Source organism: Eulemur rufifrons, chromosome 14, assembly GCF_041146395.1.
Source record: "Eulemur rufifrons isolate Redbay chromosome 14, OSU_ERuf_1, whole genome shotgun sequence".
NCBI classification, from domain to species: Eukaryota; Metazoa; Chordata; class Mammalia; order Primates; family Lemuridae; genus Eulemur; species Eulemur rufifrons.
In genome coordinates, this window is record NC_090996.1 from 17,868,699 (window position 1) to 17,890,079 (window position 21,381).

General features: G+C 40.7%; 1 protein-coding gene across 2 annotated transcripts in view; it reads left to right on the plus strand.

Annotated features, from left to right (window-relative positions):
• The window catches only part of XPO6 (exportin 6), a 95,125-nt gene that overhangs the window by 23,564 nt on the left and 50,180 nt on the right, over window positions 1-21,381 (plus strand). For both annotated transcript variants that reach the window (XM_069486774.1, XM_069486775.1), the window contains exons 2-7: window positions 5,972-6,062; window positions 9,428-9,540; window positions 10,375-10,572; window positions 14,559-14,718; window positions 15,904-15,981; window positions 20,352-20,805. In XM_069486774.1, coding sequence (XP_069342875.1) covers window positions 5,972-6,062; window positions 9,428-9,540; window positions 10,375-10,572; window positions 14,559-14,718; window positions 15,904-15,981; window positions 20,352-20,805 — 1,094 coding nt within the window. The remainder of the gene's footprint in view (window positions 1-5,971; window positions 6,063-9,427; window positions 9,541-10,374; window positions 10,573-14,558; window positions 14,719-15,903; window positions 15,982-20,351; window positions 20,806-21,381) is intronic.

Genomic DNA, 21,381 nt, shown 5'->3' on the forward strand with positions numbered 1-21,381 from the left:
TCCTCGGCCTCAAGCCATCCTCCTGCCTGGTCTCCCAGAGTGCTAGGATGACAGGCATGTGCCACTGCGCCCAGTTTTGTCTTAAATTTAGAGGAATTACCAGTATTCTTGAGAAACAAAAAGTGGAACCAATAGTCTTCTTGTTCCTTTTACTCTCCTGAATTTGGTCTGTGAAATGTCTGAGCACCAGTCCATGCTGGATATTATAGAAAATACAAATGTATTAGATAGAGTCTCTTTCCAGATAGCGTATGTTCTGGTTAGAGAAGCCTAATTTACCTGTGACGTATTAACAGTGATAGCTGTGACTTCAGTCCTTAACTTTATGCCTGGCATTGTGTTTATTATGTGCTTTACATTTTATTTAATCATCAGAACAACCCAGTATGTTAGGTACTCTTAATATCCCCAGTTGTACACAGGAGGAGAAAGTGGATAGATTAAATAACTGGGCCAAGGTTGAGGTGCATTTGGATTTGAACTCAGGGAACCTGACCCCAGAGCCTACATTCTTTAACTATTTTGGCATTCCGAAATGACCAGAGTACAGTACTACGGGCAAAACTCTGTGGTACTGATTACAAGACAAAGAAGATGAAAACAAAGAAGGGATCTACACTGTAATCTTTGTAGGAAATTTCATGAAAGTTGAACTATAAATTGCAGACCCAGCAGCAAATGCAGGATAGGACTAGACATTTATTTATGAGACCATGAGTGTTCAGACTAGAGTAACGGCGTCCTGTGGTGAGTAATGTTGAGTCAGGCATGCTTTCCTCCTCCTTTTCTTCCTGATAAACTCCTCTGCATTCTTCAAAACCCAAAATATATCATCACCCCTGTGAAGCTCTCCTTCAGAGTTTGTACTCTCTTTGGTCTCCTGAGGCTGTTAATTCCTATGCCATTCCTGAAGGGTGTAAACCTTCATAATCTACTTTTTATTCATAGGTTCTACCGTCTCTCCCCATCTTACTTGTCTTTGTATCTCAAGGGCTTAATTTAAGCAATATCAGGCACTTAGTGAGTATTGAGTTCCCGTTTGTCGATCACGTAGCTTAGTTTCTTAGTGGGTCCTGATTTAAAGTTAGGTTTAGAATAATTGGGGTAGAAAACCTTCAGGAGAGTTTACCTGGTGGCCAAGTACAGATGGTATTGGAATTGGAAAAGCTGGCCTCAAGGGGACCAGGTGAATCATGGCAGTGCAGGCAGGAGATGGTTAGGGCTTGGTGGAAACGGTGTGAAGCAGCAGCCAGCAGGCTTGGTGACATCTGTGGTGGGAATAGAGACTATGGGGACGAATCAAAGAAGATTTCAAATTATATGGCCCGTCCTGCTTCTTTCAAGTTTTTCTTGTAATTTTTTAGGTGATGATGGGTCTCGGTTGATTTAGTAGTTCCTTAATAAGTGAGTCAGTAGCACAGGTCTCTGAACTGCTGACCCGAGAACAGTGCTGTAAGAGGAGGAGGGAGATAAAAGTCAAGGCGGGCACAGTTAAAAGGTTATCAACTTTGTAGATTTTAACTGTTTATGGGATAGATAGGTCTCCAAGAGTATATTCTGAGCCAAGCTTAATTCATCATCCTGCCCAGAGATTTAAATTTCAAGTCTATATGCCATTTGCTATCAAGGTGAGCCAAGTAACTGCTGGGGAAGCATAGGCTTATGGGGTTGTACTACCTCACGTTTGCCACCCTGGGTAGTTCTGAAGATAGATAAGTGGTGGTTTTTTTTTTTTTTTTTTTTTTTTTTGAGACATGTGCCACCATGCCTGGCTAATTTTCTCTATTTTCAGTTGCCTATTTTTTTTTTTTTTTTTCCTATTTTTAGTAGAGATGGGGTCTCTCTCTTGCTCAGGCTGGTCTCAAACTCTTGAGCTCAAGTGATCCCTCTCGTCTTGGCCTCCCAGAGTGCTGGGATTACAGGCGTGAGCCACCCTGCCCAGCCAGCAGTAGTCATTTCTGTTGTCTTATGATAATCTGCTGTATGAATAAACCTATCTGGGTTCTTTCAACTTTTTGCATATTACGTGTAATGGTGCTGTGAACAATTGTGTGCATTTCTTTTGGTATACATGTACAGATTTCTCTTGGGAATATATCAAGGAGTAGAAGTGCAGGGTCATAAGATATGCATATGTTGAGCTGCCAAACAGTTTTCCAAAGTGGTTATGCCAGTTTGTGCTCCCACCAGCAGTGTGCGCATGTTCTAATTGCTCAGCGTCCTCACCAACACTTATTACTGTCAGTCCTTTTAATTGTACCTGTTCGAGTGGCTGTGTAGCACTATCTTGTTTTTAGTATTTCCCTTATGACTAATGAGGTTGAGTACTTATTTATATGCCTTTTATATACCCTCTTTTATAAGTAACTATTTGCCTGTCCCAAAAACATGAGTCATTTGTCTTTTCTTTACTGATCTGTAGAAGTTATTTTATATTCTGATAGTTCTGTCAGTTATCTGATGAATATTCCAATTTATCAGTCTTTTATGTTTAGTGCCTTATGTGTCTGTTTAATCAGTTTTTCTCTACCCCAGGTCATGAAGATATTCTCCTATATTATTTTCTAGAACCTTTATTTTACCTTTCACGTTTTGTATCTATAATCCAAATGGAATTTTTATGTGTGAATGTGTCTCACTTAGCTTTAAACTAATCTTATCTTTCCTTAGTTTATTAAAATCTGAGGCTTAAATCCCAAGCACAAGATGGGAAGCAGTCAGATATATACTGAGTGTTCTTCGTAAATTAGTCAGTGTAGTGCAGGACATAAAGTTTGAATAGCCTTTGGCAATTGAGCCTTCTCTCCCTACCACACAGTGGCACTTGTTTTTTTGTCCCTTTCATTACTTGAAAATATAGTCTGCAGGGAGTATTACCGCTTTCTTACTTGCCGTTAAGTCCTTAATTTAACACAGTCTGGATTCTGGCTTCACCACTTGCTTTAAACAGCTGGCAAGAAGGTTCCAGTGGCCTTCTTGCCAAAAGGGGTGAGGGAATTCTCCAGTATACTTTAACCATTTGTAGATCTTGAACATACCCTTTATGTCTTTCTACCTCTGTTCTGATTGTTTGACCTTGGCAAATTCTCAGCCTCCTTCTTTTATCCCCTGTAAATTTGTGTAGTTTCATTTTGAAATCTAGTCTGAAAAGACCTACAAGATGTGATTGGGACAAAGCCCCTAAGCCTGAAGGCGTGCGTCTCTAGTTTCAAAGCAGGCGTGACCACTTCTGTTGTTTTGCATTGGTCTTGCTGTGGTCTGTTTTCATTTGACATCTGAGAACAAATAAAAATGGAAGCAGCCATAACTCTGGATTCGATAATTCCTACAGTTTATGTATCAGTTTTACACGATCACCTCATTTGATCCTCATACACCCTGTGAGGCAGGTATTATAATTATAGAAGTGATTGAAAATGGGAACAGCGCATTATTTGTTCTTGTTGAGAAATACCCGGTTAGCTTTTGGAGTTTTTTTTATGTAACCATTATTTAATGTGGGCATCCATCTGGGATTCTTATGGGTACTTCTGTCTTTACAATTTCCACGGGACCCATAGCTTCTTGTGTTGGGGCAGGGAGTGTGGGGTAGATAGGACTGGGGATGGAGATAGAGTTGGATTCTTTTGGAAGTTTTTTTTTTTTTTTTTTTTGGTGGAGATTGCATCTTGCTTGTTGCCCAGGCTGAAGTACTGTGGGACAGTCATAGTTCATTGTAACTTTGAACTCTTGGGCTCAAGCCATCCTCCTGCCTCAGCCTCCCAAGCGGCTGGGACTACAGGCATGTGCCACCACTCCTGGCTTATTTTTTATTTTTTGTAGAGACGGGGTCTTGCTATGTTGCGCAGGATAGTCTCGAACTCATGGCCTTAAGCAATCCTCTGGCCTTGGCCTCCCAAAACGCACTGGGGTTACAGGCTCCAGCCACCACACCCAGCTCTTTTAGGAGATTGTCGGGAACTTGTCAATAATCATTAAGTTCACAAACCTCTACCTCCAGAACCAGTACTAAGTAAATGTTGGTGCCTGGATGTGATGAACTTAGGTTTTTTTCTAGGATCTACTCTAAAATGATTCAACACAAGAAAAAGTTGTGAAGAGGGGTGATTTAAAGATGTGACCTTAATTTTCAGGAATCCATTTTGGCTCCAGAAGAACTATTGATTTATTTTAACTAAATAGCTGATTTTAGTTCAACAGATACTTCTTGATTTATGTTTATTTTTATTTTTTTTGGCAGTGAGTTGTTGTTATTCTTGATTCTTCTATATCTTCCCACAGCCTTTTTATTTTAAACAGCAAATCCTTTTTTTCCCCAAATTAAATGGTATATCAAACTTGATTTAGACCATAGCAGTCTTTTATTTATATAAGTTCATTTTAGAAGTTTGAATTTATAACATTTACTTACAAAGTCAGTGAGAACAGTGAGGCTGTTTTGGTCAACACAAACACTTGAAATAGATTTAAAAAGATTGCAGTCTTATTTTAGCCTCACTTTTCAGTTTATTTCTGCATTTGAAAAAATAGATAGTTTTTAATAAAACAGCTTGGCTTGCAAGCCAAGAATATTTTTTAACTAAACTGATACAGAAATTTGAAAGAGGAGTAGAGGGCTACTCTTTATCATAAATATAAAATCCAGATGGTCCCTCAAAATCACAAGTGCTAAAACGATTGTATAGTAATTCATCACTTAGCATGTCAGAGTTGAGTTGTCATTGCACAGCCATCATTCTGTGACCGCGGTATGGGAGGGACAGCTGTGCCTGGCACTGCGTAAGTGTGGCCCCCATGTTCTGTGTGGTGTACTTGCGTGTGCTGGTTGATGTAGTTGGGCTCGTGTAAGTCTGATTCAGCCTCGTAATTGGTCCCAGTCCTGAGAAGTGCTGGTTTATCCACAGAGTGGCCTAAGTTCCTGTTTCCACAAAAGTAAACTACCAGGTAGAAGCCTCTGGTCTCTTACATTTTAACATACAACACATGTGAGCATGGGCTTCTATTAAAAGGCAGCTTTTATATCAGCTCTTGCTCCATGGGTAATGGAGAGGATGTGGGGAAGGGAGATGGGTAGGCAGAAAGGAATTAAGAGACAATGAACAAAACAGAACTGCTCTTGGCTCGTGATGCTCTCTGAGGATTCCGAAGTGGTCTGGGGATGCTAACCTTTTTGTAGACAGGTGTGTGAAGGAGTGTTACTCACGCTTATTGCTACAGCTGACATCCTCCTACTTCAGTGAGAGACAAGGACGTGAGTTTGGGGGCTCCATGTGGAATAGGGAGAGGATGAGCACTGGGCATCTTGGGCCCTCTCTCTTCTCATTCCCAGCCTGAGCAGTTATGCTGAGCGTCTGTCTCTGTGAGACTGTGGTGTAGACGTGCTGTCTGATTTTGAGTCCTTGTTAGCTTGCTTCTCAGCTGCACCCTGGTCTCCGTTGGCTGCTCACATGAGCTGGACAGTTGACTGTCTATGAGTCCTGATGAAGCACCTTCAAGAAAACCCCTAAGAATCCATGCAGCAGTTGGATACAATTGCTCTGAATCAAAATATGGCCAATTATTCAGACACGGGGGAAATGTATTATGGACGGATAATCTAGAAGGAGCCCCAACCTTCTCCCTGAATCTCCTCACTCTGCTTATTCAGGCAGGGCCTAGGCCGTTAATTTGCTTTCAACATGTTTCCAGAATTGATTTTTAAATTATTGGTCCCCTTTTCCTCAGCATAAATAATTGAACATAGAATGCACGGTAGCATGAATTTATAGAGAGTATTAAAACTTAGGGTTTTGAGCCAGCTGGGAAATTCTCTTCAGTTTTTCTGGCTTATATCATGCATTTGAAGAATGTTGAACCAAGATGTTTTGAGGAAGTAAGTTGCTCTTGCTGTCGAATGTGACCTGGAAGGAACCCGAGGAACAGTAGAACTGAAGATGCAGTTTATTGATGTTTTTTCAAATTCCTTTGTTAGGCATCTGAAGAAGCCTCCCTCAGGGCACTGGAAAGTCTGATGACAGAATTTTTTCACGATTGTACGACCAATGAAAGAAAACGTGAGATAGGTAAGTGGAGTGTGGCATTGTAAAGAGTAATTTATAAGGAGAAGGCCCAGTGGGGAGGAAGGAGTTGTCTGCAGCCTTGGCTGCTCAAATTTGCATGTTTCCCTCTTGAGTTCTTGCTCCTTTTGCTCTGTCTGGTTCTCCTGATTTGTGGCTGGTGAGGTCTACAAGCCTAAGGACATATTGATAGATTTTCTTTCCTTTGGTGAAGCAGAAAGCCCTTCCCTCACTTTGTCGTAATTGCAGCAATGTTATTAAACTGTCATAAGAAGCCTGCGACTGTTAAAAAAACCTCACGGTGTCAAAATGTTAAGTCAAAATGAACATGTTTTCGTGTGCAGAGGTCTAATATGAACCTAATCTAATGCTCAGAGAGTCCTTAACTGTTCTTCTTTTGGGGGCTTCTGGCTTCTGTTTTCCATTTCTCCACTATTCTCTTTCCCATTCTGCAAATTTGGGTGAATAAAGGCTTCAAACAACAGAGGTATAAGTATAATCACTTCAGGTCTTCTGGGAACCTCAGCACTTTTGTAGAATCTACTTTTGAATTTTATATTCATTCACATAAACAATATTCATTAAAACATAATCGTAAAGTAGAAATTGTATTCAAGTGTTAGATCTTTGCTCCAGGGACACTGTGGTCCTAGAGCAATCTTTTTTTTTTCCTGAGTCCTCACTTGAGAATGAAAAATATCTTTCTCTTTCCGAACCTAAAGACTTTTCCTTTGGGTGACCAGCAGGTCTGTACTGGTAATGTAATGTAAATTCATTATTTCTACCTCCTTGGAGTTCTTTTTCTGAGGCTCTGGGACCCTGGAGGCCTCTCCTCCATATCTATCTATCTCTCTCTCTCTCTCTCTCTCTCTCTGCTTCGCTAAGTGACGTTGGCAGTTAAATGTTATGGCTGATTTCCACCTTTGATCTAAAGCCTGGTTGGGGTTCAGATTTCCAGGTGGCCAGTAGACCTTTGGGTACAGCCCATTTCCCCCTGTACCCTTTAAGTATCATCAGCTCCTGATAGATGTTAACTTCTTTTTTTTTTTTTTTTGAGACAGAGTCTCACTCTGTTGCCCTGGCTAGAGTGCCATAGCGTCAGCCTAGCTCACAGCAACTTCAAACTCCTGGGCTCAAGTGATCCTCCTGCCTCAGCCTCCCGAGTATCTGGGACTACAGGCATGTGCCACCACGCCCAGCTCATTTTTTATATTTTTTCTTTAGTTGTCCCGTAATTTGTTTTGTGTGTTTTTTTTTTTTTTTTTAGTAGAGATGGGGTCTTGCTCTTGCTCAGGCTGGTCTTGAACTCCTGAGCTCAAGCGATCCTCCTGCCTCAGCTTCCCAGAGTGTTAGGATTATAGGCGTGAGCCACCGTGCCTGGCCAGATGTTAGCTTCTAAACTTTTAATTTTAAACTTGGTGGTCTCTTTTGGGCCTGCCCCTACATGCCTTGTTTTTCTGAGTGAGTGCACTGTGGAGAACCAGAGCATTTAGAAACCAGGAATCTCTGGCAGAAGCTGAGCCCAACAGGTGAACAGGTATTTGGCTTAGCAGACCCACCCTGCTTGTCCCCCTAGGTTTTCTTGTTACTCACTTGGGCTTACTTTTCTCCCATCCCCCAAATGATCCCCTTGTTAGTTTTGCTACTAAAGTATCTCATACTTACAGTGAAAATATCAGTGGTGATTTTTACCAAAAGAGGTGGAGGATCTTTCCCTTATCTTATCCCTAAGTCTGCTTTATTCCTACACTCTAATTTTTTCAAAGTCTTTTTTTTTTAAAGCTTATAATTGAAATACTTTTGGTTCTTCTCTTAATTTTTGTGTTGCAGATCAAATATTGCTCACCTTGTGTGTTCATGAATTAAAAGTGTGAACCCTCTGAACATTTTCGTATTCTAACCTGATTTTAAAATAGCTTTAAATAACTAGATGCTACAAATGTCTAATTTAAATGCAGGCTATGGGGAATCCGGGGGTTTGGTTCTCTACAGTGAGTGTGTCTTAGTTCAGTTCTCTTTGTACTTAGTCATTGTAGATTTATTCGAGTGTGTGGGCAGGAACCACTTGCTTCTTTTCTGTTGCCTTAGGATAAATTAACTGCTTTTCCTAGCTAGGTGGGAGAAAGGAGGGAGGCCTTTTCTTAAAAGGGCTCCACCCACCCTCCAGCAAAGGTGAGTTCCTAGTGCTCTAGGGATTAGGTTGATAGAGCTGTTAGCAAGGAGCTCAGGAGATCATCTGGTCATTTTACTGGCAGCAGAAATGGAAGTGTCAAGGAAGAATGATGACTTGTGTGGGGTCAGACTCTGTGAATTAGGGGCAAGGTCTAGAACAGAGCCCAGAGTTCCTCATTTCCAGCCACAGCCTTGGGTTTGATTTCACCTCTGGGATACATAGAAACTTTTGCTTAATTATTAGGACAGGTCATTAGCTTCCTTTTACGGAATATTTGGTAAGGCTGCTTTGTTGCATTTAGCCCAGGTCGTAGGGAACTAGCAGAGCAGTGACTTTAGGATTAAAAGGAGCGGCTGTGTGTGCATTCTGCTTTTCCAAAGGCTTTCCTAGAATCTCTTGGGGTTGTTGGCCCACACACTGTCACCCTTTTTGGATTATATTTCAGGTCCAGTGCAGCAGGTCAAGGTGACTAAGGGGCAGCATATCCAGAAACATGGCGACAGACTCTTAATGCTCGCCACCTTGTGGACTCTGGCTGTGCTTGTCAGCAGCCTGTGGCGAGGAAAGCCATCTCTAAATGATCTGACATGTGGACAGGGCTGCTCCTGGCAACTCTCATGATAGTTACACTTACTTACTTATCTATTTGGGTGGTGCTTTAAAATAAAACCAAGCCACATGAAGACAGTTAGCCATCTTGAACTCCCTTGCATGTTTCCTATTCCTGTCTTTGTAACATTAATCTTAATTGTTTCTTTCTCTCCTTCTCTAGCCGTGGTTTTGTAATGTGTGTATGAACAATTTCAATTTTACTGAAGATGTGTAGAGGAGTGGCGAGGACGCCATGGGAAATAAGCTAGCCATCATTTTCAAGAAGATGAAATGATACTGTTAAAACATTCCATACACACATTAGGTTAAATAAATAAGATCTTTAGCAATGAAAGTTTCTCTGCCTAAAGAAGTATTCATAGCAAAGTTATCGGCTTTTAGATGGCTGAAGACACTGTCAGTGTTGATGTTTACCTCTGAGTCAGAAAAATATTATATGATTTATTCTATCTTGAAGAACCAGCTGGAATTGATCTCACATTATATGGAGAGAGGCATGTTTAAAAAGAAATAATAAGACAGCCCAGTCTTACGTTAATTTCATGTATTTTGATAACCACCTTTTGTTGCTGTTTAACTTTTCCAGAGGAGCTTCTTAATAATTTTGCCCAGCAGATAGGAGCTTGGAGATTCTGCCTGTATTTTCTCTCCAGCACTAGGAATGACTATGTAATGATGTACAGTTTAACGGTTTTTGAGGTAAGTGGTCAGATAATTTTATACTCTTGTGAAAAGTATTTTGTAGTCAGATTGCCATGTCATTGGCCCTAGAGTTTGGCTTTAATGTGCAGATGAGTGGGAAAGAGTGGGAACTCAGCTCAGGGGCTTCTTCCCACCTGCTGCCTTTATCTCCATGTCTGGCGGCTCCTTTCCATCCATTCTCAACACCGGAAAGGTAAGATGAATGATTGGCTTTAGAGTTAAGTAGGTAGGTTGTTTACAGTGATGTGTAACTTTTCCTTCCTGTTATCATTTAAGAGAGAAAGATAATTGCAGAAAAATATTTTGAGAGGAGGGATGATATCTATAATACCACCATCCCCAACCACAAAAACTTTTATTTATATCTCCTCTTTTCCAGTCCTTGTTTTCTGTGCACACATTAAAAGAAATATATAATTACAATCATATTGCACATGCCATTTTGTATTCTTCTTTTTCCTGCTCACCTTTATATTATATTATATTCCCATACATGGTTGTGACATTCACAAAGCTGTTCTCCTATTTTTGAAGACTGAGATTGTTTCAGTTGTTTTTTGATGGCCGTTAGAGACAGTGAAATATTAGAAAGTTTTTGCACATACAGTTGTTTGTTTCTGTTAATTTATTTAGCAGATCTACGTAGGAATGGAAGTGTTGTGTTATAGAATTTGAATATTTTTATTGTTGTTATTGCCAAATTGCCCTAAACATTTATTTTTAAAAAAAAGAGTTTCTTGTTTATTGAGGTGTTATAACTAACTGTGAGATGAAAACCAGTTATTTTTGTGTGTAGGTTGTTAGCTTAAAAGATGTATATTTGTTTTTCAGAATCTGATCAATAAAATGTGGCTTGGGGTCCCATCTCAGGATAAGATGGAAATTCGTAGCTGCCTGCCCAAACTCCTTTTGGCTCACCATAAAACCTTACCTTACTTTATCCGGAACAAACTCTGCAAAGTCATTGTTGATATTGGACGTCAAGATTGGCCCATGTTCTACCATGACTTTTTTACTAACATTTTACAGGTAAGAATATACCTAAGGAAACTTTACCTTGTAAATTGTTTGTAGAAGTGATTATTTCCTTGTCTCAAAGAGGAATTTTAAGGTCAGCATTTTGGAACTGCAGTAATGAGGTTATTTTGATAGATTATTGCATTCTCTTAGTTTTGTGTTCTTGAGACATGTCCTTTGTGTGGTGGAGAAAGGGGGAAAAACCCAATCACTTTGTTAACCTCTTGTGAAATTCTGTTCAGTAAGTATCTGAAAGCCTGGCAGGTACTGCACAGGTGCTGGGGGTGCAAGGGTGAGGCCTTCAGTAGTTCAGAATTTAGTGAGGAAATAGCTGTGCAGACAATAATTACCATATTGTTGAAGAGGATGGAGAGCCACAGTCCTGATTGTAGCAGGTGGGGAGGAGCCAGATTTCCACCCTGCTGAGAACAGAACATTTCCTGTCTTCCTTAGAAGTAGAATTATTTATAACAAATGAGAATTTGGAAGAGCATTTTCAGGTGAAGCGCTCACAGAGGTTCAAAAGGGCTAGTTGTTCTCCTCTGTTCTTCGCCAGCTCCCCCTTTCCGTCCTTCAGAAATGACTCCTTTACCCTCATGTAGTCATCATGGCTCTGAAACGCCACATAGTGGAAAGAGCACTGGATCGGGAGGCAGCAGGTTGCATCTGTCTTTGTGTAAAATCATCTTTGATTTTAGCAACTCTTGCCATTTACATGAGGCTTTGTTTCCTTCTTTGTAAAATGAGAGGGTTGGACTAAGCGATCTTTAAAGTTCTTTCCAATTGTGTTATTTCTCACTTCTTATTTATCCTTGTGAAGCATGCAGTGGCACATAAGCTACGTCAAGAATGGTGAGCGTTCAGTTGCTGACATTTGAGATAATGACAATAAAGTACAGTTGTCCATTTCTATCTGGAGGGGGGTTGGTTCCAGGACCTTCAGAGATGCCAGTATTTGTGATGCTCAAGTCCCTGATATTAAAGGGCATAGTATTTGCATATGACCTATGCATATCCTCCTGTACAATTTAAGCCATCTCCAGATTATCTGTAATACCTAATATAATGTAAGTGCTATGTAAATAGTTGTCATACTACATTGTTTAGGGAATAGTGACAAGGAAAAGAGTCTGTACATGTTCAGTGCAGACGCAACCATCTTTTTTCCCTCCACATATTTTTGATCCGTGATTGGTGGAATCCATCGATGTGGAACCCAATACCGAGGGCTGACTGTAAACCTTTTCTTCAGATATTGAACGCCAAACTGGTTCTGGAATCAGTTTCATCATCACACAATCCTTTGAGTAAACCATCTAAAATGTTATTATTATTTTTTTTTTCCTGAAGTCCATCATGGTCTGTTTTCAGTTTGGGGTGCATAGGTTTTTTTTAACCTCTGTGACAATTGGCTGGGCATTTATACAGTTCATATTATAATTGTGGTGACCATGATACCAGGCAGAGAGGAGTTGATTTGGGGCCCCAGAAAGATACGGTTCTGTGGGTTGGTTGTACCTTTTCTAGGCCACTAGAGAAGGAAGTGATTGGAGTTGAACCTGACCCCTGTTCTCTTTGCCTCCCCTACACATGCACCAGCACACAAGCAGCACCTTTGTAGAATCTATTCTTCAGATTCCTGAAATCTGCTGAGGCGAACCTGTGGTCACATTGTGCCTAGGGCCAGATAGTTAAGGGCGGGCAACATAGGAAAGAATTGCTGTTTCTTCTTTGATGGGGTTGTATAATAAGGACTGTTGAACCTTTTCAGAAGTTCGCACTAGAAACTTGATCTTCTACCGAAGGAGCTTACTGTCTTAAAATAAATTGCAAATATTACCTGTTATAAGCTTAAATTGTATACATGAAGGTGGTAAAGGGAAACACCACTTTAATAAAAAGCTTTCTGGATACAAAGCTAATGAGAAGAAAAATTACACATTTTATCAAGCTCTTCCTTCAAGTGAAGCATAGCTTGCTTTTTCCTTCTGGCTTCTTGCCTGACCTTCTCCCCTTCCCCTAAATGATGAGAGAAAGGAGAGCTTTAAGAAACATTTTCCATGTTAAAGGAATTTTTTATTTCTGGGGAGCAGACAAGCCTGCCTTATCTACAGGAGAGTTTATATTGCCAAGTGGAATGTCCTGCTGAGAGATCCCAGCTGAGAGTAAGAATGAGGGCTGGGGGTGGGGGTGGGGGTGGGGGGGATAGAGACAAAAGAGGTAGAGAAGAAAGAAAGAAATGAAAAGGGGGGAGCAATAGAAATCTTAGAATACAGATTGATAACCCAAAGGTCTCCAAATGTAAAGAGATGCTTATAGAGGGTCAGTTCTACTTTATTCTGTAAGAAAAATTGGTAGAAGAGGGATTTCCTGTTCCTCCCATACTGCATTATCTGAATTTAAGTCAGTGTTAGAAATAATCCAAATTTGTAGAAAATGAAGAAAAAATTGTGGAAGATGTACTTGAAGTTTTAGCGTTCAAGAGAACTGATTTTACAGAGATCATTTTTTTTTTTTTTTTTTTTTTTGAGACAGAGTCTCACTCTGTTGCCTAGGCTAGAGTGAGTGCCGTGGCGTCAGCCTAGCTCACAGCAACCTCAGACTCCTGAGCTCAGGCGATCCTCCTGTCTCAGCCTCCCGAGTAGCTGGGACTACAGGCATGCGCCACCATGCCCGGCTAATTTTTTCTATATATATATTTTAGCTGTCCATATAATTTCTTTCTATTTTTAGTAGAGATGGGGTCTCGCTCTTGCTCAGGCTGGTCTCGAACTCCTGAGCTCAAACGATCCGCCCACCTCGGCCTCCCAGAGTGCTAGGATTACAGGCGTGAGCCACCGCGCCCGGCCCAGAGATCATTTTTAACACACTATTCACTGCTGTTCATTTTATATAATGCTACTTCTGAAGACAGTTGAATTTATTTTAAGTTCCCATTATTGAATACTTTCCTGCTCTTTGGGGATGAGCTTTTCCTTGGTCTGTGATGGGAAAGGTGTTTTCAAGGGAAAGGAAGGTGCCCTGTACTTCTTTAAGGATATATGGTCTGTGTGGGTGCAGTTCCTGAGTATCCTCTTCCTTGAAACTTACATTCTGTAGCTTGAGTAAGTAGAAAAACTTAACTTGTATTAGAGAATGAACTACATTTAAATTTGATTATGATTAAAGGAAAAGGTAAAATACTCCTTAAATTGTTTGCTTTTTTTATAGACTGCAGTATATAACTCAACAGAGAATTTTAGTGGCAACTCGCTCACTTTTATCACTTCTGGAAACTAAAAGATAAATGTAACAGTAATACCTTAAAATGATTAGGAAGATATAAGTAGTGTTATGCTATACCTTTTTTTATTTCTTATTTAAACTTTCTTATGGTGGAAAGAATATTACAGGAGATAGAAAAAGTAACTTAATTTGCTACACAGCTATTTGCAAAATCAACCATAGTCATAGTTTAATGACATGGATGCCTGTTGTTCGCCCTGCTGCATTCTTGATTGTGAACTTTTCTGAAGCATGCAAAGCTTAGAAACGTAAAGTTGATTTAACCTGAATGTTAAAGGTATCACAAATTGATATGCACATCTTAATCGTGTGTGTGTGTGTGTGTGTGTGTGTGTATATATATATATATCTCACTAATATCATATACACACATACAAAGCTTGGTTAATGGTCAAAGTAACCAAGACACTATTAGGAATCTGATCATGTATAAGAGTTGCTGGGATTATAAGAACATTTTTTTTCTAGCTGTTTTTAAGTCATGTTATTAGAATTTTCTCCTTAAAATAAGGTGAGAATATATTTTGAATGGTTACTAAAGAAAAGTTACGTAAATGTACTCTAAGTGATTTTTCTCAGGTGTTGATTTATGTGGCTTGTTTGTGCAAGATTAAACATACACAGAGGTATTTCACAGGTTTAATGCTACTAAGTCCTCTGTTTACCTTATTAGTCTGACACTCTTTTCAGAACTTGCTTTTTCCCCCTGGCAGTTGATCCAGTCCCCTGTGACAACCCCCCTTGGGCTGATTATGTTGAAGACAACTTCGGAAGAGCTGGCCTGTCCCCGTGAGGACCTCAGTGTGGCCCGGAAGGAGGAGTTGCGGAAGCTGCTGCTAGACCAGGTGCAGACAGTGCTTGGGCTGCTGACAGGTGAGCAGTTCAGTGGTGCCAAGAGACAGAGGCCTGCCTGCAGGCACCCAGAGCTCAGGCCCTGGCACTCAGCATTTCTGAGCAGTTGTTGGAGCTGTTCCTGAGACTGAGCATAAAAATGAAAAAAGTTTAGTGCTGTATTCCCAGCACTTACAGCCTAGTGAGGTCCACACAGGACCTCAAAAGAGATTTGTAACTTATTTTCCTTGTAGTCTTTCATTAATTGGTCCTCAGGTCCTCATTGTAACTATGATTAATGAGGTAGAATGCAGGTCATGGAATATGATCACAATGCCAATTACTGCATTTGAAGTAAGGTGGGTGGCAAGCATGTTATTTAAAATAATTTGAATTTAAGATCAGAAGATGTTGGAGGAGTAGGAAGATGTGAAAATTTCCCATTCTGTGTAGGGAAGTGAGGCAAGGTGTGGAATCTGCCCCCTGTGCACTAGATTCTAGTTGTTTGTAGCATTTCACTTCTCCTGTTTGATTAGAGCCTCACGACAATGTGTGAAGGGTAAGGACAACAGAAAGCAAACCACAAAATGAGACAGGAAGACAGAAAGAGAGTGGAGCACTCTGCGTCAGAGGGCCAGAGGGCCGTGGCTGCTGTGCTCCCTCCTGTGAGGGAGGCGCATGTGCAGCACCTGGCCATGAGGCCCTCAAGGTGCTGGGAGCCTGGCCTTGCTGCTGTAGGAATCTTGTAGTGAAAAGTATTTTTATCTTTAGCTTCTCTGCCCAGATTTTTTCTTAGATGTCTAGGGACCTTTTCTTTTGTATTTCTAGTTTAGTGCTTGGCACGTGGTGGGCACTTAACATTGGTTGAAAGAATGATTGGAACAGCACAGAGTGGTCAAGGAGGATAAGGGTTAACATGACCACTGAATGGATGGAGCATCCAGGTAACCTTGGCAAAGAGCAGTGTTGATGGAAATAGTGGGGAGAAGCTGCATTGCAAGGTCAAGGTGAAGCAATAGAGATCCTCTGAGTGGGGACAATACTTTCCTGAAGATAGCTGGAAGTGAAATAGGCACAGCCATCAGCTAGAGGGGGACATATGGTCAAGAGAGGGATGTTTAAATACTGGTGTTTGATCAAAGATATTAATACATCGTTTTTCTAAATCTGATTTTTATATGTTAGACTTCACTTCTCTTTTAAACTCTGCTTCCCGTTTCTTGGTAGGTATCTTGGAGACTGTCTGGGACAAGCACAGTGTTACTGCCGCCACTCCACCACCATCCCCCACCTCAGGAGAAAGTGGTATGACCTGCCCGCTGGGTGTGCCAGCATTCCTCTTTTTAAATGCACTTGGGGGGTCTCAGCAGGGAGTAGCAATAGCTTATCTACACCAGATACAGATGCTGATTCTTCCTTAATCTATTTCTGGCCTTTCTGCCTATGTTTTTTGAGCAGATCGCTTTCTCTTCTTCCTCATAAATACTTGTGCTTTCTAGTATAATATTTTGAACAACATGGCTTGCTTCTTCTTGCCTGTCATAAAGATGGCACCTTCGACCTTTTGTCATCCAGCTCTGTCCCCTTTAAGCTTATAATTGCTTTCCCTCTATCTAGTTTGTTGCCCTTGCTTTTCTCTTTTTCACAAATTTCATGGCTGTGTTGCTTGTGCTGAGGTTGGTATGAGCCTGGGGCCTTGACAGGTGCACTTTGTCATTCTGCAGGGGTGGCAGGAGATGGGCAGCAGCCTGGAGGAGAGGATGTAGGAATGTAGAGTGCATTTTCTTCTCCGCTGGATACACGGAGAAGTCACGTTGGCCAAGACAGATTGGGGGCCGGTGTGCAGTAGTCAGCATTGAATTCACGCCAGTTAAGAATAATTTGATAAAGCCTGGGCATATTTGCAGTTGTTATTAAATAGATTGCTGGTTGCTAGTTATTGTTCACAGTTATATTAATATCTGTTTCAAAATTCAGAGTACAGTTCATCTAAAGATGACTACTTTCAAGGATGGATGGAAAGAGGAAATTGTATCTGAGCAGGAAATTTTAGTTTCTAAATACTTATGCTTACACTAAGTGATCACAGATGCTTTTCAAGTAGAGTACATCCTGTGAATTGGCACTTATTTCTTCCCCTATTGTAAAGGTTGATGTGGCTAATGAGAAATATTTCTACATCTTTCTCCTTTACCCCAAGGAAATGGGATGTTGAAATCAGACATTTCTAAGCTCAAACTGTTTTATGTAGCCTATTGTTAATATGTGGAAGTTGAAATTCTTGTGCAGTTACCATAGAATTGAAAATATATCATGAAATTTTGAGGATTGCTCAAAGTACACTAATTTATTTGAAATTCCATTTATCGTACTTGGATTAGAGAGGCATTTTTTCATATTGCTTAGATTAAAAACTGCTACAGAGTTCTAGAGTGCATTAAAAGCTCACAGGAAATTGAACCTTAATTTGTATTTGGGGGCACACCTTTATTCTTAGAGTGGATATTTGAGGTCTCTCAAGAGATTTCTATATTTTGCACAATCCAAATGATTAAAGAAAAATTTGCAAATGATTCAGAGATTTGATTTTATGAGCGAGTGAGCACCTTGGAGTATCTGCAGTTTGGCTAGTCTTTAAATTTACCATTTTATTGAATTACAGTTTGAGATTAGTTCTTTTGAGTTAGTTGAATACTAGTTTGGCATCCATTATTAGCAGCAGTGTTTACTGCAGAGAAACTTATTTGTTTTTCTGAGATCATTTTCTTGTACCAAAAGCTATGTGTTTTGGTTGGCTTTGTTCAGATATATGTTCTGAGCTAACTGAATTTATACTTTCATATACTTTATTTTCCTCAGGGCCAGGTTGAGGACTATCAGATAATATAAACTAGAAATATGTGCTTACCTCTTTTATGTGTTGCTTAGGTTTTATGAGGTTAGGTAAAATAAAATATGAACCAACTTGACATTTCCATGTAACAAAACTTAAAAATATGGTGCATACTTCTTGAGAATTGCCTTTTAGACACTATTAAATTTTTTCAAAATGTTGAATTTTAGTATTTGAGAAAAAGCAAAATAAGTTGAGACTGTGTAGGGCCTAGGGAGTTAAGTAAGCTTTTAAGTTGGTATACTTCCCCTTTCAAAAAAAAAAAAAAAAAAAAAAGGATTGCTTGTTCATTTGTTATGACATTTTTCTTTCTCTTTATGATAACTGTAAGTGAAGTCATCAGATCTGGCTCCATTATTTGGACAGTGCTTATGATTTATTTAATCAACATTCATTTTGATGCTTTTGCTCAACTGTCTTTGTGCACTGAAGACACCAAGTTAAACAGTAAAGCTTCCAGAAAATTGTTCAGCTTTCTGGACCGTAAGCTCGGTTTTGTAGTGGAAATTTATTTTGAGAAACCTTAGGGTTCAGTGAATCAACCAAACTAATATCTGCTGGACTCTCCCTGCCCTGCCTGAATTCCTGTGTAGTTCCCTGTCAGATTTAGGGGAGCTCCCAAGGGGCTCCCCTTAGACTTTTCGTCTTTTTTCTCTGTATACTTTTTTTTTTTTTGGAGACAGAGTCTTGCTCTGCCACCTGGGCTAGAGTGCCATGGCGTCGCAGGATAGCTCACAGCAACCTCAAACTGCTGAGCTCAAGCGATCCTCCTGCCTCAGCCTCTCCAGTAGCTGGGACTATAGGCATGTGCCACCACACCCAGCTAATTTTTTTTTCTATTTTAGTTGCCCAACTAATTTCTTTCTATTTTTGGTAGAGTTGGGGGGTCTTGCTCTACTGAGGCTGGTCTCGAACTCCTGATTTCAAGTGATCCTCTCACCTCTCTGAGTGCTAGAATTACAGGTGTGAGCCACCAGGACCAGCCCAGGGTCTTGCTTTGTTGCGCAGGCTGGAGTACAGTGGCCTGATCATAGATTACTACAGGCTCGAGCTCCTGGGCTCAAGTGATCCTCCCGCCTCAGCCTCCTGAGGTGCTGGGACTACAAGTGTGTGCCACCTCACCTGACTAATTTTTTATTTCTTATAGACACGTGGTCTCGCTATGTTGCCCAGGCTGGTCTCAAACTCCTGGCCTCAAGCGACCCTCTTGCCTTAGCCACCAAAAGTGCTGGGATTACAGGCATGAACCAGTGAGCCCCGTCCAGATTTTATTTATAATTTCAAACCACAGGTGCAGATCATTGCACTAATCATACTGTCCAATTCGCTGCACTTGTGTGTCACTGGTCTGTAGAAGGCCCCTCTCCTTAATTTATTCTCCTTCATGCCCATTCTTCTCCTATTTGCCTTTCCCACAATGAGCAGCCATTGTAATGTAGATAATGTGGACCCCCCCCCACTTTTTGGGTAACATGTTGTTGTAAAAACTTAATGTTTTGTGTCCCTAGCTTTTAACATAGGTAAATGGTGTGGTAGTACTGAATTCTGTTTCTTAATTTTTATTCAAAAGTATCCTTTTAGGGTTTCTCCCAGCTTTTGCCTGTGTCCTTAGTCTACCGCTTCTACTCACTGCGTGATGTCATCCGCATCCCCAGCGTTTTACTCGACTTCTCCCCGCAGTGAGGAACCAGCTTGTTGTGACTCCCCAGCTGCACGCACCCCTAGCTGTCCCCTCATAGACCTGGGTGAGGGTCGCTTTAGGAGGGGAATGGTCAGGTGGTGGGATTTAATGACCATTTGGCAGGACTGCGGAGTGCCGGGGTCCTCTTCAGTGTGGCCGTTCCTCCCGCATGGATGTTCCATGTCCATCTCTCGCCCTCCACACTTGACGGTCTCCATATTCTTACTTTTTTTCAGTCGCCTTTTAATTTGCACTTTCTGGTTCCTAAGGAATTTGATATCTCTTTACATGCTTTTGAGTTTCTTCTTCTGAAAATTGTCTCTTCATATCAGCTGCCTGTTTTTATGTTGTGATTGTACTTGTTGACGTGCAGCATTTTTCTTATATATTTTAGCTTTTAGTCCTTTTTAGAAATTGTCGGTATCTTCTTTTGGTCTGTTATCTGCCTGGTAACTTTCTCTTAATGTTTTTCATTGATTAGAAACTCTTAATTTTGATGCTATTAAATTTATCAGTAATTTTTGTTAAGATTTCCATTTTAGTAGTTTTAATAAGTTCCCCCCCTCCTTTCCCTATAGCTGAGATACTTGTATATTTTCTTCTGTTAACTTTAAAGTATTGTCTTTAGATTAAGTCTTTAATTCATTTGGTGTCTAACTCTATATGTGATGTTAGGGATTTTTATTATTTAATGGCCATGTATAATTTTTTTCAAAGATAATGTCACGATTTTGGAGGAGAGTAGAAAGAAAAGAATAACTTGGGTGGGCGCGGGGGTTACAGCTAGAGAATAGTCCTGTCCTTATCTCCACTGCTGTCTCTTGGGAAACTGCTATTCTACAGATCTCACTAAAGCTGAATTTAAGTGAAAACACTGAAGATTATATCCAGATGTTTTTCCCCCACGAATGACAATCTTATTTTGCTATGCTGTTAACTTTTTCTAATTGGTGTTTTAACATTTAGCATATTGATTTTATTTTTTTACTTCATAGGTAACTAAACTGATTTTCTTTTTTTTTTTTAAAGCAAAGACAATCACTTGAAATGGTTTGTAGGAGATTTGATAATGGATATCTTAAAAGCCTTTTCTATTTTCAGGTGACTTACTAAGTAACCTGTTGCAGAGTCCTAGTTCCGCCAAACTATTGAATCAGCCAATCCCCATCCTTGATGCGGAGAGTGAGTATATCTGTTCCCTGGCCTTGGAGTGCCTGGCCCATCTCTTCAGTTGGATTCCTCTGTCTGCCAGCATCACCCCGTCCCTCCTTACCACCATCTTCCACTTTGCACGCTTTGGCTGTGACATCCGGGCCAGAAAGATGGCATCAGTTAACGGCAGCAGCCAGAACTGTGTCTTGGGTCAGGAGCGCGGCCGGCTTGGGGTCCTGGCCATGTCCTGCATCAATGAACTCATGTCCAAGAACTGTGTGCCTATGGAATTTGAGGAGTATTTACTGCGTATGTTCCAGCAGACATTCTACCTCCTGCAGAAAATCACCAAGGATAACAATGCCCACACAGTGAAGAGCAGGCTAGAAGAGCTCGATGAGAGGTAATGAGAACAGGTGTGGAGCTGGTATGCCCTGAGAAAGGGCCCTGACTGTTTATCATACTGTGCCGCATAGCATCTATAATCCTCTTTGATTTCAGAATATGGGGCTCCCGGTGAGGAACAGAAAGGTAGGTGTGTACCAGTAAGTCTAAGATTAGCTGGAAGGGATAGGGTGGTTAAGGGAAATGAGTTGAGTTTGAAAAGTGATTGTGGATTGTGTAGGTTTGTTGTCTTTTTTCCCCCATCCACCTCCTGTCCTCCCTTCCACTCCTCTTTCCCCCTCTTCCTCACTATTTACCTGCAGGTCTGAGGTGGTGCAGGAACTGAGACTGCTGCTCATGCGTAGCCAGGAACAGGAGAAGAGGTCCATGGAGGTACAGGAGTTACAATCGCCTTTCTCACTTGGTGTTGCTTGTCAGTTTTTACTATTTGACTTTTCCCAAGTGAACATCTTGCAGTGTATAGGAATGTCCTTTTAATTGTCAGTTTTATACAAATGGCAAGTTTTCATCCAAAGATAGGAGAAGCCAGGTGTGGTGGTGGCATGTACCTGTAGTACCAGCTACTTGGGAGGCT